Source organism: Chiloscyllium plagiosum, unplaced genomic scaffold (genome assembly GCF_037043375.1).
Source record: "Chiloscyllium plagiosum isolate Xiang-an unplaced genomic scaffold, Cpla_swu_hap1 HiC_scaffold_2, whole genome shotgun sequence".
In the NCBI taxonomy this organism is placed as follows: Eukaryota; Metazoa; Chordata; class Chondrichthyes; order Orectolobiformes; family Hemiscylliidae; genus Chiloscyllium; species Chiloscyllium plagiosum.
The window spans coordinates 147,735,244-147,747,739 of record NW_028270140.1 but is presented as its reverse complement, the minus strand read 5'-3'; the positions used below and the strand labels follow the sequence as shown (position 1 = coordinate 147,747,739).

The 12,496-nt window shown below is 41.6% G+C and overlaps 1 protein-coding gene across 16 annotated transcripts in view; it reads left to right on the top strand.

Annotated features, from left to right (window-relative positions):
• The window catches only part of htt (huntingtin), a 295,347-nt gene that overhangs the window by 96,485 nt on the left and 186,366 nt on the right, over positions 1-12,496 (top strand). For all 16 annotated transcript variants that reach the window (XR_015751247.1, XR_015751248.1, XM_087974297.1 and 13 more), the window contains 5 exons: positions 239-350; positions 446-583; positions 2,936-3,094; positions 5,738-5,835; positions 9,134-9,273. Coding sequence is in view for 14 of the 16 variants with exons in the window: in XM_087974297.1 (XP_087830423.1) it covers positions 239-350; positions 446-583; positions 2,936-3,094; positions 5,738-5,835; positions 9,134-9,273 (647 nt within the window). In the remaining 2 variants the exon portion in view is untranslated. The remainder of the gene's footprint in view (positions 1-238; positions 351-445; positions 584-2,935; positions 3,095-5,737; positions 5,836-9,133; positions 9,274-12,496) is intronic.

Sequence of the window (12,496 nt, the reverse complement as noted above, 5' to 3'; positions counted from 1 at the left end):
ATTCCCTCCTGCGTAACTCTGAGGTCAATTATTGTATTTCTTGCTAAGGTCAACAAAGGTGATAAAACATATAATGTTGGACTGCTCTGATCAGAACTGGTCTGCTATTCATTTCAGCAGCTAAATGACCTATAAGAGTCTTAAGTAAAATACCTGATGGCTCTGCATTCTAGAAAAGTGCAGTGGTTGATTTCATCAGCACAAAAATTGTACACGTTTGTTTTTTATCCAAAAACAGCCTTGCCGGGTAAAAGGAGACATTGGTCATTATACAGATGAGAATGCTGCCCCTTTGGTCCATTGTGTTCGTCTCCTTAGTGCATCGTTTCTTTTAATGGGACAGAAGAATGGTAAGCAAGATAATCTGTGTGACTTGAATGTGCACTATTGGGTTTTTTTTTGTTGTACAATATTGATCCTTACGTTGAACTTTGCCTTGATACAGGTCTTATCCCTGACAGAGAAGTGAGGGTCAGTGTCAAAGCACTGGCAGTGAGTTGTGTTGGAGCGGCAATTGGACTTCATCCTGAGGCTTTCTTCATTAAACTGTATAGGACCCCACTTGAAGTTCTAGAGAGTCAAGGTAATGGAAAAATAATGTTTCTAATAACGAGTCCATTTAGCATGACATGGTTCATTGACTACTTCTTCAGTTTGATATTGAAGAAGGGTGCCAGCGACATCTCTCGCTCTCTCTTCCACCTCAACATTTATCTCTCTCATCCTGTCCTTCTCCCCTCAATCACTCCATTCTCATCCTCCTCTTTGATAGATGATCACAATTTTGGAGAAACTCAGCAGGTCTGCCAACATCTGTGGAAAGAACTTGGGAACTGAGGAGGAGTCATACTGGAATAAAACATTAACTTTTTTATTTCTTTACAGATGTTGCCAGACCTGCTGAGTTTCTCCACATTCTCTATTTGTTTCAGATTTCCAGCATCTGCAATATTTTTTTTTTGCTTTTATTCATGATTCATGATGTCTGTTATGTTAGAGAAATAGAACAAGCTTGAAATACTCAGCAGCTGTTACGGTATCTTAGAGGAAATAGCAAACGTAATGTTTTCAGGTCAACAAACCTTTCTGATGAAAGGTTGCCATCCTGAAATCTTTTTAGTTTTCCAAAGATGCTGCTGGACCATTTAAGTAAAACCAGCGACTTTGTATTTCAGCTTTGCAATGCTTGTAGTACTTTCCTTTTAAATGTTTGTCAAGTATCTGCCTTCATAATCATCTGTTGAGAGAATGTGCCCCTTTGGTATAGTAATGAATGATTCTTCCATTTTCTTTGTCGAATTTGCAATAAATAAATAGGAAACTTGTTTGAATGCTCTTTGTTATTCCTTAATTTCAAAGCAAAACTTGCAAATTAATGTTGGAAGCTTTGGCTTGCAAGTATGCTTGTTTTTTAGGAAACTGTTAGCTACAATTTATTGTGTGGCAGTAGAGAAAGAAATAATTGCAAAAGCTGGAAATCTGATATTAAAGTAGCAAGCAGCTTATCTGGAAGATGCAGGAGTGGCTAATGTTGAGTGAATAACAATGAGCTGCAGCCACCTTTTGTATTTTGAGGATATTCTGTTTTTAATTGAAGATGAAGTTTATTCCTACTGAGGTTATTCTCAACACACACAAAATGTAGACTGGAAATTATATAGACTGTGTGTTAATGAAAACAAAACTTTGAAAGTAAGAGGTGAACACATTCACTATGTTGGTATGATCCCTGGCATAGCTCTTCCAAATACTAAATGAAAGTGCACTCAACTTGCTTCGAGCAAAGGATCTGCTTTGTAAACTGAAGTCTTAATAGAGGGCGAGTACATCCTGACAATACTGGCATTTATTGTCTACCCCTTGTTGAGAATGGTATTGTCTCAAGGCAGCTTTTGAGTCAACCTTGATCATCCAGACCGAGTAAAGGCTTCAGCTTTCCTTTCCAAAAGGATGGTCAAGAAGCCAGTTGTACTTTTGACAATCCGACAGCCTCGTTGTTGCTGTTAACTGCTGACAATATCAGGTTTCTAAAATAACTGATCAGAGCTCTTCTCAGACTGCCATGATGGAATTTGAGCTCTCATATTGTGGGTTATTCGTCCTGACGTGTGGCTTGATAGTCCAGATGCATGATCACTATACTGTGGTATATAACAGTGAATCAATCTGTTATTTCCAGTATGAGCAAGTATAGCAGGACTGTGGTGAACAAGTCACATGACACCAGGTTATCGTGCAACAGGTTTATTTCAAATCATAACCTTATTGAGCGCTGCTCCTTTGAAAGGTGACTTCACCTGATGAAGGAGCAACACTCCAAAAGCTTGTGATTTGAAATAAATCTGTTGGACTATAACCTGGTGTTGTGTGATCTCTGACCATATGTAGCAGGAGTAGACCTTCTAGCCTTTCAAGCCTACTCCACAATTCAGAAAGACCATTGTTGATCTGACTGTAATCTCAGATCCATATTCCTGTCTCCTCCTGATCTCACCCTTCAGCCCCTTGCTTAACAAGGATCTATCTACCACTGCATTAAAATATTCAATGACTGCTCTTACGTCCTTTTTCAGGAAGAGGGTTCCAAAGACTTCCCAATGCTCAGAAAACATTTCATTAAATCCCTGTTTTAAATGGATAACACCTGATTTTAAACAGTAACCCCATCTTCTCAATTCTCCCAACAGAAGAAATTTCCTCTTTGTATGCACCACTCAGGGCCTTGTGCACCTCAGTCAAGTTGTCTGTTGCTCTTCTAAACTCCATTGGGTACAAACCCAGCCTGTTCAACCTTTGGTCATCAGGCAGTCTACTTATTCCAGTTATTAGTCTAATAAACCTTCTTTGGACTTCCTCCAACACATTTTCATCCTCCTGGTATCTTATGAATATATCAGAGGTAAAATACATATCTTTGATTCCATTCATTCTGCAGAGGAGCAGTGCATATCGGATATTTTAAAATATGTCGACCATGGAGATCCACAGATAAGAGGTGCCACTGCCCTTCTCTCTTCAACCTTCATTCACTCGGTTCTGACCAAGACTCGGTTTAATCCAGAAAATTGGCTTGCCACAGTACGAGGCACAACAGGCAAGTAGAATGTTTCACATGGCTTTTAATTTCATCTCTAGCTCTCTTCAGGTTTGATTCCAGGGCTGCTGTATTACTGCATACTCTTAGCAATTGCTCAATTAAAAAACATGCTGGCAGAAGGCAGAGAGTGGGGAGAAAGGGTTCCTTTGCAGGATGGTAGCAGGTGATCAGTGAAGTTCTGCAGGGGTCAATGATGCAACCACGACTATTCATGTTATACATGGATGATCTGGACAAAGGAACTATAAGGGCGTTATTGCTAAATTTGACACCAAGATAGGCAGAGGTTGTAGAAGTACTTTGCCACACTGTATTCCATCTGTCAATTCCTTGCTGGCTCTTCCAACCTGTCAAAGTGTGGGTTTATGAACTTTACTAAGAAGAATAGAAGTATAACTTTATTTCCTAAGTGGGGAATGGCTTTGGAAATCTGAAGCACAAAGGGACTGCATGTCCTAGTTCAGGATTCTCTTAAATTTAAAATGCAGTTTAAGTTGGCAGTTAGGACATCAAATGCAATGTCAGGATCCATTTCGAGGGCTAAATATAAGAGCTGAGATATACATCCTAAGCAGTACAAGTCTCTAGTCAGACCGCATTTGGAATGTTGAGAGTAGTTTTGGGACCTGTATCTAGAGAACTACATAGAATCATAGAAATGTATAGCATTTGGTCCTTTGGTCCAACTCACCCATGCTAACCAGATATCCCAACCCAATCAAGTCCCACTTGCCAGCACCTGGCCCATATCCCTCCAAACCCTTCCTATTCGTATACCCATCCAGATGCCTTTTAAATGTTGCAATTGTACTCTCCTTCATCACTTCATTCCATATATATACCACCCTCTGCGTGAAAAAGTTGCCCCTTAGGTCCCTTTTATATCTTTCCCCTCTCACCCTAAACCTATGGACTCCCCCCACCCCAGGGAAAAGACTTTGTCTATTTATCCTATCCATGCCCTTCATAATTTTTTAAAACCTCTATAAGGTCACCCCTCAGTCTCCGACGCTCCAGGGAAAACAGCCCCATCCTGTTCAGCCTCCCTATAGCTCAAATCCTCCAACTCTGGCAACATCCTTGTAAATCTTTTCTGAACCCTTTCAAGTTTTACAACATCTTTCCAATAGGAAGGAGACCGGAATTGCACGCAATATTCCAACAGTGGCTGAACCAATGTCCTGTACAGCTGCAACATGACCTCCCAACTCCTGTACTCAATACTCTGACCAATAAAGGAAAGCATACCAAATGCCGCCTTCATTATCCTATCTACCTGCAACTCCACTTTCAAGGAGCTATGAACCTGCATTCCAAGGTCTCTTTGTTCAGCAACACTCCCTAGGACCTTACCATTAAATATATAAGTCTTGCTAAGATTTACTTTCCCAAAATGCAGCACCTCGCATTTATCTGAATTAAACTCCATCTGCCACTCCTCAGCCCATTGGCCCATCTAATCAAGATCCTGTGGTCATCTGCTGGCATTGGAGGAATAATAGACAAAGTTTACAAGAACGATTCTGGGAATGAACGGCTTGTCAAATGATGAGCCGCTGAGGACTCTGTCTAAATTCCCGAGTTTAGAAGGATGAGGGGGTGTTCTCATTTGAAACTTTGAGAACTCCGGCTTGGGTAGCGTGATCGCGGAGAGGATGTTTCCACTAGTAGGAAAGACTGTGACTCAAAGGCACAGCATTGGAGTGAAGGGGCCTTTAGAACCCTTTAGAACAGAAATGCGACATTTCTTTAGCCTGATCTGCAGAATGCATTGCTGCAGGAGACTGTGGAAGCCACGTCATTGATTGTATATAAGACAGGTTCTTTGCTAGCAACGGAATCAAGGATTATGGGGAGAAGGCAGGAGAATGGGTTTGAGAAACAAATCAGAATAGTGAAGTAGACTTGATGGACTAAAAGGCCTAATTCTCCTCCTGTACCTTATGGTCTTAACTGTACTTCTAGTTTTTCTTCTACCATTCTGGGAGATGTATGATGCATTCGCAATGAATCAATTCAATTTTAATCAATCAATCTTCAGGTTCATAGAACATAGAACAATACAACGCAGAACTGGCTCTTCAGCCCTTGATGTTGCGCTGACCTGTGAACTATTCTCAGCTCGTCCCCCTACACTATCTCCTCATCATCCATGTGCTTATCCAAGGATTGTTTAAATCTCCCTAATGTGGCTGAGTTGCCTACATTAGCAGGTAGGGCGTTCCACACCCTTACCACTCTGAGTAAAGAACCTGCCTTTGACATCTGTCTTAAACCTATCACCCCTCAATTTGTAGTTATGCCCCTTCATACAAACTGACATCATCCTAGTATTCAGACACAAAAATGTGAGAAACCCCAGAGGTAGAGAGCTTTGGGCACTGTTGGTCCTCTGTACCACTGGTCGTGAAATGATTTATTCAGCTCCTGACGTCTCTCTCTGTACCCCTTCACTTTGCTACACTTTCTCTTCCATCAAAAGCTCTTTGAAAACTTAACTGTACAGGCACACGTTTAATCACCCTCCTGAAATTTCCTTCCTACAACTGCTTGGAATTGTGATAAAAGCTAATAAGTGCAAATTATTAAAACCCTTCTTCCTAAAATGTAAGAGACCTGTTCCTTTTTCTTTATTTTCAGGACATGGCGTCTCGTTGGAGGATTGTGTGCCTTTACTTCAGAAAACATTGAAGGATAAATCATCTGTAACCTGCAAACTGGCTTGTGCTGCAGTCCGGGTACATGTCTGTGTTCATCTCTGTACTGTCATACTCTGTACTTAACTTTATGCCAGTTTTATTTTCAGGCTGTCTGATGGAAATTGAGCATTCAACTTGTGGATAATTAGCCATGACCTAGAGAGTGCTTATCTGGTTGTATAATCACTATGCTATAGTATCTTGCACAGTGAACCAATCGAACCTTTATTTTAGTTTTAATCCTCCACCAAAGGAAACATTATCCTGGAATCCACCCTATCCAGATGCCTTTTACAAGTTTTAATTAAATCACCTCTCATTCTTCTAAATTCCACTGGATATAGGCTGAATCTGTTAAGCCTTTCTTCATAAGATGAACCCTTTGTCCTAGGAATGAGTCTAGTGAACCTTCTCTGTCTGTTCTATTCATTAAAGTGCCAGCATTTATTGTTCATTCCCAGTTGCCTTGGAGAAAGTGTCGCCTTGAACTGCCAAGGCTGTTTGGCTATTATGTTTTTTAAAAACTCATATGTAGGATGTGGGCGTTGCTGGCTGGCTAGCATTTATTACCCATCCCTAGTTGCTGTTGAGAAGGTGGTGATGAGTTTCCTTATTGAACTGCTGCAGTCCACCTTCTGTGGGTTGACCCACAATGCAGTTAGAGAGGGAATTCAACGATTTTGATCCAGTGACAGTGAAGGAATGACAATGTATTTCCAAATCCAGATGGTGAGTGGCTTGGAGAGGAACTTGAAGGTAGTGTTCCCATGTATCTATTGCCCTTGTCTGTCTCGATGGAAGTGGTCACAGGTTTGGAAGATGAGGTCTAAAGTTATTTGGTGAATTTCTGCAGTGCATCTTCTAGATAGTATATAGTAATGCCATTGAGTGTGGATGGTGGAAGGAGTGATGTTTGTGGATCTGGTGCCAATCAAGCAGGCTGCTTTCTCTTGGATGGCGTCAAGGTGTTTGTGTATTGTTGGAGCTGTCCCCATCCAGGCAAGTGGGCATTATTTCATCACACTCATGACTTGTGCCCTGTAGATGATGGATTGGCTTTCGTGAGTTCAGAGGTGAGTTACTTGCTACAATATTCCTCTCTTCTGACTTGCTGTTGTAGCTACTGTGTTTATTGGTGTTTCTGTTCAATGGTAGCCCCTAGGATGTTGATAATGGGGGAATTCAGTGATGGTAACACCATTGAATGTCAAGTGGTGGTAGTTAGATTATCTGCTATTGGTGATGGTCATAGCCTGACATTGTATGACTCAAGTGTTACTTGCAACTTGTCAGTCCAAATCTGGGAATTGTCTAGAACTTGTTGCATTTGAACATAGATTGTTCTGGTATCCATGGAGTTGTGAATGGTGCTGAACATTGTGCGATTATTGGCAAACATGCCCGACTTCTGGCCTTATGATGGAGGGAAGGGCATAGATAAAACAGCTCAAAATGGTTGGGCCTAGGCCATTAACCTGAGGAACTCCTGCAGAGTTGTCATGGAGCTGAGATAACTGACCCCCAGTAACCAAGACTATCTTCCTGTATGTCAGGTATGACTCTAACCACTGGAGGATTTGCCCACTGATGCCCATTGATTCCAGAATTGCAGAGATTATTGCCTTGGCAGTTTATAAAGTGTGTTTCGTCAAATCAAATTGCTGTAATGCAGTTGACAAATTGGGGATGCTGTTTCTAAAGTGCAAACTTATAAAACCTATGTTGGCTGTACAGCACCAACACTTTAAGCATTGTTTGTAAAGTGTGATCTTTCCATAATGTTGGGTTGCACAAAAATGCAATTATTGCGTTATAGAAGAACTGACTAATTGTACTAGTGCATTTCCCCCCTCCCTCCTTCCTTTACCTGTCCACCCACCCAGTACTTCTGATAGGCAAGCTGTTGGTTTTCAGCAGCTTTGGTCTTCATTTGGTGGATGAATCTGCCACCTGGTGGGTCACCAAAGAACTTCAACCACAATATCGCAAATCAGCAGACATTTGAAAATACATCTGCAGGATGGTTTCCATCTGTTTTTCTGTGGTGATCTTTACCTGGTAAAGTTGGCAAATTGAGCGTATAGTGTTTACAATTTCATTTAAGATGATCGTTGATGATTTCTAAAATGAGTATTTCAGGTAATGGCAATATTATGGGTGTTGTTCCTCCAGATTTCCATTGTGTTCACAATGGCCTGTAGCCAGAAACAAGAAAGTAACCCCTATAGTGTATTGAATGCTCTAACTCTCGTCAACACAGAAGGTTTCTAGTGAAACTGCATCTGGAGTATTGTATACAGTTTTGATCCCTTTAGTTAAGGAATGTAGTTGTACTGGAAGTGGTTCAGAGGAGATTCACTAGATTGGTTCCAGAGATGCAAGGTTTGTCTTATGAAGAGAGATTGAGCAGTTTAAATATATTCTCTGGCTAGTTTTGCAGATTGAGAGGAAATCTCATAGTCATAGACTTGTACAGCACGAAGCAGACTCTTCGGTTCGACTTGTCCATGCTGACCAAGTTTCCCAAACTAAGCTAGTCCCTTTTTGCCTGTGCTTAGCCTGTATCCCTCTAAACCTTGGCTACTTGTGTACCCTGTCCAAATATCTTTAAAATGTTGTAACTAACTATACCTGCATCGAGAGTTCATAGTTTTAGGATAAGAGGTAGCAGATTGAAAACAGACGAGAAATTACATGTCTGAAAGGTTCGTGAATCTTAGAAATCCACTAACATAGAGTGAACTCGATGCTGGAACATTGAGTAAGTTTGAGGAGGGGATGGGCAGATTTTTAATTCGTAATGGGTTGAAAGGTCATGGGAGCAGACAGGGAAGTGAAGTTGAGGCCAACATGAGATCAGCTATGATTGCATTAAATGGCAGCGAAGGCTCAAAGGGCTGAATTGCCTATTCCTGGTCTCCATTCTTTGTTGCTTAAAGTAATATGCAAAGGTGCATTAGACAGCAAGCTTCAAACCGCTTGACAACCATCATCTCGAGTAACCATCTGCAAACATACTATCCTAACTTGGAACGATGTTGCTGTTTCGTCAGTGTCACTGGGTCATAATCCAAAAATTCCCTCCCTAATGGTACTGTGGTCATAACTACAGCACATAGACTGCAGTTGTTCATGAAAGCAGCTCACCACCATCTTCTCAAAGACAACTCTGGGTGGGTAATAAGTGTGGCCCAACCAGTGACACCCACTTTCCATGACAATATTTTTAAAACTGTAATTTGATGTATTGTTGTCCAACTCTGAACCTTTGTATAATTTAGATTTTGCCCTGGGCTCGATGAGTATGGTTGTTTTCATCTGATTTCCTTCTTCCTAGCACTGTATCACAAGCCTCTGCAACAGCAGCTACAGCGAGCTGGGTTTGCAGCTCATGATTGACCTCTTGACCTTGAAGAATAACTCTTACTGGCTAGTGAGGACGGAGCTATTAGAAACTCTGGCTGAGGTGGACTTCAGGTAAGTTTGCTGATTGCTTAAGTCAGTGGAAAAATGCAGACTGTTGTATATTGATGGACAAATGTGTTTAAGTGCCTGATCAGTTGAAGAGAATTCTTTGAAAACCTCAGAATGACAATTGTTATGGTGCAGAAGGAGGCCGTTTGGCACATGATATTTACATTAGCTCTCTGACTATTCCAGCTTGGTACCAAACTCTTGTCTTTTCTCCATCATCCTGAATGTTGTTCTATTTTAAATGGTCATCTAATTCCCTTGTGAAATGCCTGAATTGTATCTACCTTTGCAACACTTCCAGGATCTACCTACTCACCGTGTGGAAAGATTTTTCTTGCTTAATGTTTAGTTCTTCTGCCATTCATTGCCAGCCCTCCCTTGGGCTGTCAATCCTCTTACTTTAGATTAGATTCCCTACAGTGTGGAAACAGGCCCTTCAGCCTAACCAGTCCACACTGATCCTCTGAAGAATAACCCACCCAGACCCATTTCCCTCTGACTAATGCACCTAACACTATGGGTAATTTTAGAATGGCCAACTCCAACTGACCGGCACATCTTTGGACTGTGGGAGGAAACCGGAGCACCCAGAGAAAACTCGCAAAGACACTGGGAGAATGTGCAAACTCAACACAGACAGTTGCCTGAGGCTGGAATCGAACCTGGGACCATGGTGCTGAGCCACTGTGTCGCCCTCGGAGGGAATGTTTCTCTTCATTGACACTGACCAGACTCCTTTTGATTTGGAAGCTTCTATCTCCTCACTTTTCTCCAAAGGAAACTGTCCCAGCCTCTTCAATCTATTCTTATAACTGTAGTTTCTCATCTCTGACGCAACTTGTTTTCTCCTCTTTCTTCAGTGCATTTACATCCTTCCTAAAGAGGTTTTACTCCGACCTGTACACTACTCCAGCAATATTTAACTAAATTCAGCATAATCTCACCAATATGCCAAGGACTTAAGAATCTTGACACAAGTTCTGCTGTGAACATTACGTATGTGGATTTTAAAAAACATCTGAGTGCAGTTTGGTTTGCCAGAATGATATTTAGGTTGTAAGAGTTAAGTTACGAAGAGAGATGACACAAACTGAGATTGCATTCATTAGCATTTAGGAGATTAAAGGATAATTTGATAAATTTTTAAAGATGATGTGGGGAGTTCGTAGGGTAGATTGGGAGAATCACTTCTAATTGGGAGTCCAGGTGTAGGAAGCATGATCAAGAAATTAGAACTAGATATTTCAAGAGTGAAATTCGGAAGCACTTCGACCTGCCTCACCTTCTGACTCCCCAGAGCTTACCTACCATTACAAGGCACAAGTCAGGAGTGTGGTGAAGTACTTCCCATTTGTCTGGATGAGTGAAGCTTCACACCATCCAGGACAAAGCAACCTGGTTTATTGGCACCAAGTTCACTCAGCGGTGTGTGCCATCTGCAAGATGTATTGCAGAAATTCACCCCAAGGCTTCTTGGAAATGTTCAACTATTACCATTTAGAAGGAAAAGAGTAATAGCTACAACCTGCAAGTGCCCTCAAAGCCCCCTCCATCCTGCTTTGGAAATATATTCTGGTTCCTTCACTGTTGCTGAGTCAAACTCATGGCATTCCCTCCTTGCAACATAGGTGAGCCTACATTCCAAATGGTTCAAGAAAGCATCTCATCATCACCTTCACCTAGGCAGTTCCCGATGGACAATACATTCTGGCCGAGTGATGCACATATCCCATATAAGAATTTTATTATAAAGTTCCTTACCACAACTATGGAAGACCGATCCAAATACATTCAGTGAATTTTTGTTTTGCGAGGATTATTATCTTAAAGTAAGACACAGTTTTACAGTAGCTTGAGATAATGAAAGGCATCAATGCACTTTTAACCGATTAAAGTTCTTTTGAAGTATAGTCCTTACTTTATTGTAAAGCAGCACAGTGGCTCAGTAGTTAGCACTGCTGCCTTATAACACCCGGGACTCTGGTTCGATTCCAGCCTTGGGTGACTATCTGTGTGGCGTTTGCACATTCTCCTGTGTCTGCGTGGGTTTCCTCCAGGTGCTCCAGTTTCCTTCCACAGTCCAAAGATTTGCAGATTAGGTTGATTGGACATGGTTAATTGTCCATAATGTCTTGGAATTTGCAGATGAGGTGGATTAGCCATGGGAATTGCATGGTTATAGGAATAGAGTGGGTCTTCAGAGGGTGTGTGTGGACTTGATAGGCTGAATGGCCTGTTTCCACATTGTAGGGATTCTGTGATTCTATGATGATGAAATGCAACAGTGAATTTGCACAGAGAAAGTTCACAAACACTAATTTGTCACCTCTTTGTTGGCCAACAGTAATTTACCCAAGATATTACAGATAGCTCCCCTGTTCTGTTTATATTCTGTTGTGGGATGAGTGTGTCGCTGGCTGGCCAGTATTTATTGTCTATCCCCAATTCTCTTCAGAATGTAGTGTTAAGCTGCCTTCTTGAAATGCTGCAGTGCATATGCGGTATGTGCACCCACAAATATAAAATAATGCCATGAAATCCTTTATAATTACCTTCATGTGGGATTTTGATTTAATCTTTCTGCTGAAAGATGGCACCTTTATTGGTGGTTAGCACTGCTGCCTCTCAGCACCAGAGAGCAGGGTATGATTCTAGTCTCTGGTGACAATGTGAACTTTGCACATTCTGCTTGCATCTACATGATTTTCTGTTGGATGCTCCAGTTTCTTTGCAGTCCAAAGACGTGCAGGTTCGGTGGATTGGCCATGTAAATTGCCTCTTGACGTTGAGAGATGTGCAGGCTAACTGGATTAATCACGGTAAATTTAGGGTTACATGGGCAGGGTGGGGGTCTGGCTGGGATGCTCCCTCAAGGGTTGATGTAAACTGGATGAGCTAAGTAGTCTCTGTGCATTGCAGGGATTCTAAGCTGTCACAAGGAGTTGAGTGTGGTGTGCTGGAAAAGCACAGCAGGTCAGGTAGCATCTGAGGAGCAGGAGATCGACATTTTGGGAAATGCCCTTCACCAGGATCTGCGCATTGCTGATGAAGGGCTTTTGCCAGAAACATCGATTCTCCTCCTCAGATGCTGTCCGTGTTATGAAGATGTGGGTGTATTGTACCTTTAAGAGAGTTTAAAAGCTCGCAGTGACAGCACCAAGTGTTCTTAGTCAAATACAATGTAATGTGTGCTCCAGATACTGGGGTAGCTGATTGCCTGGAAATG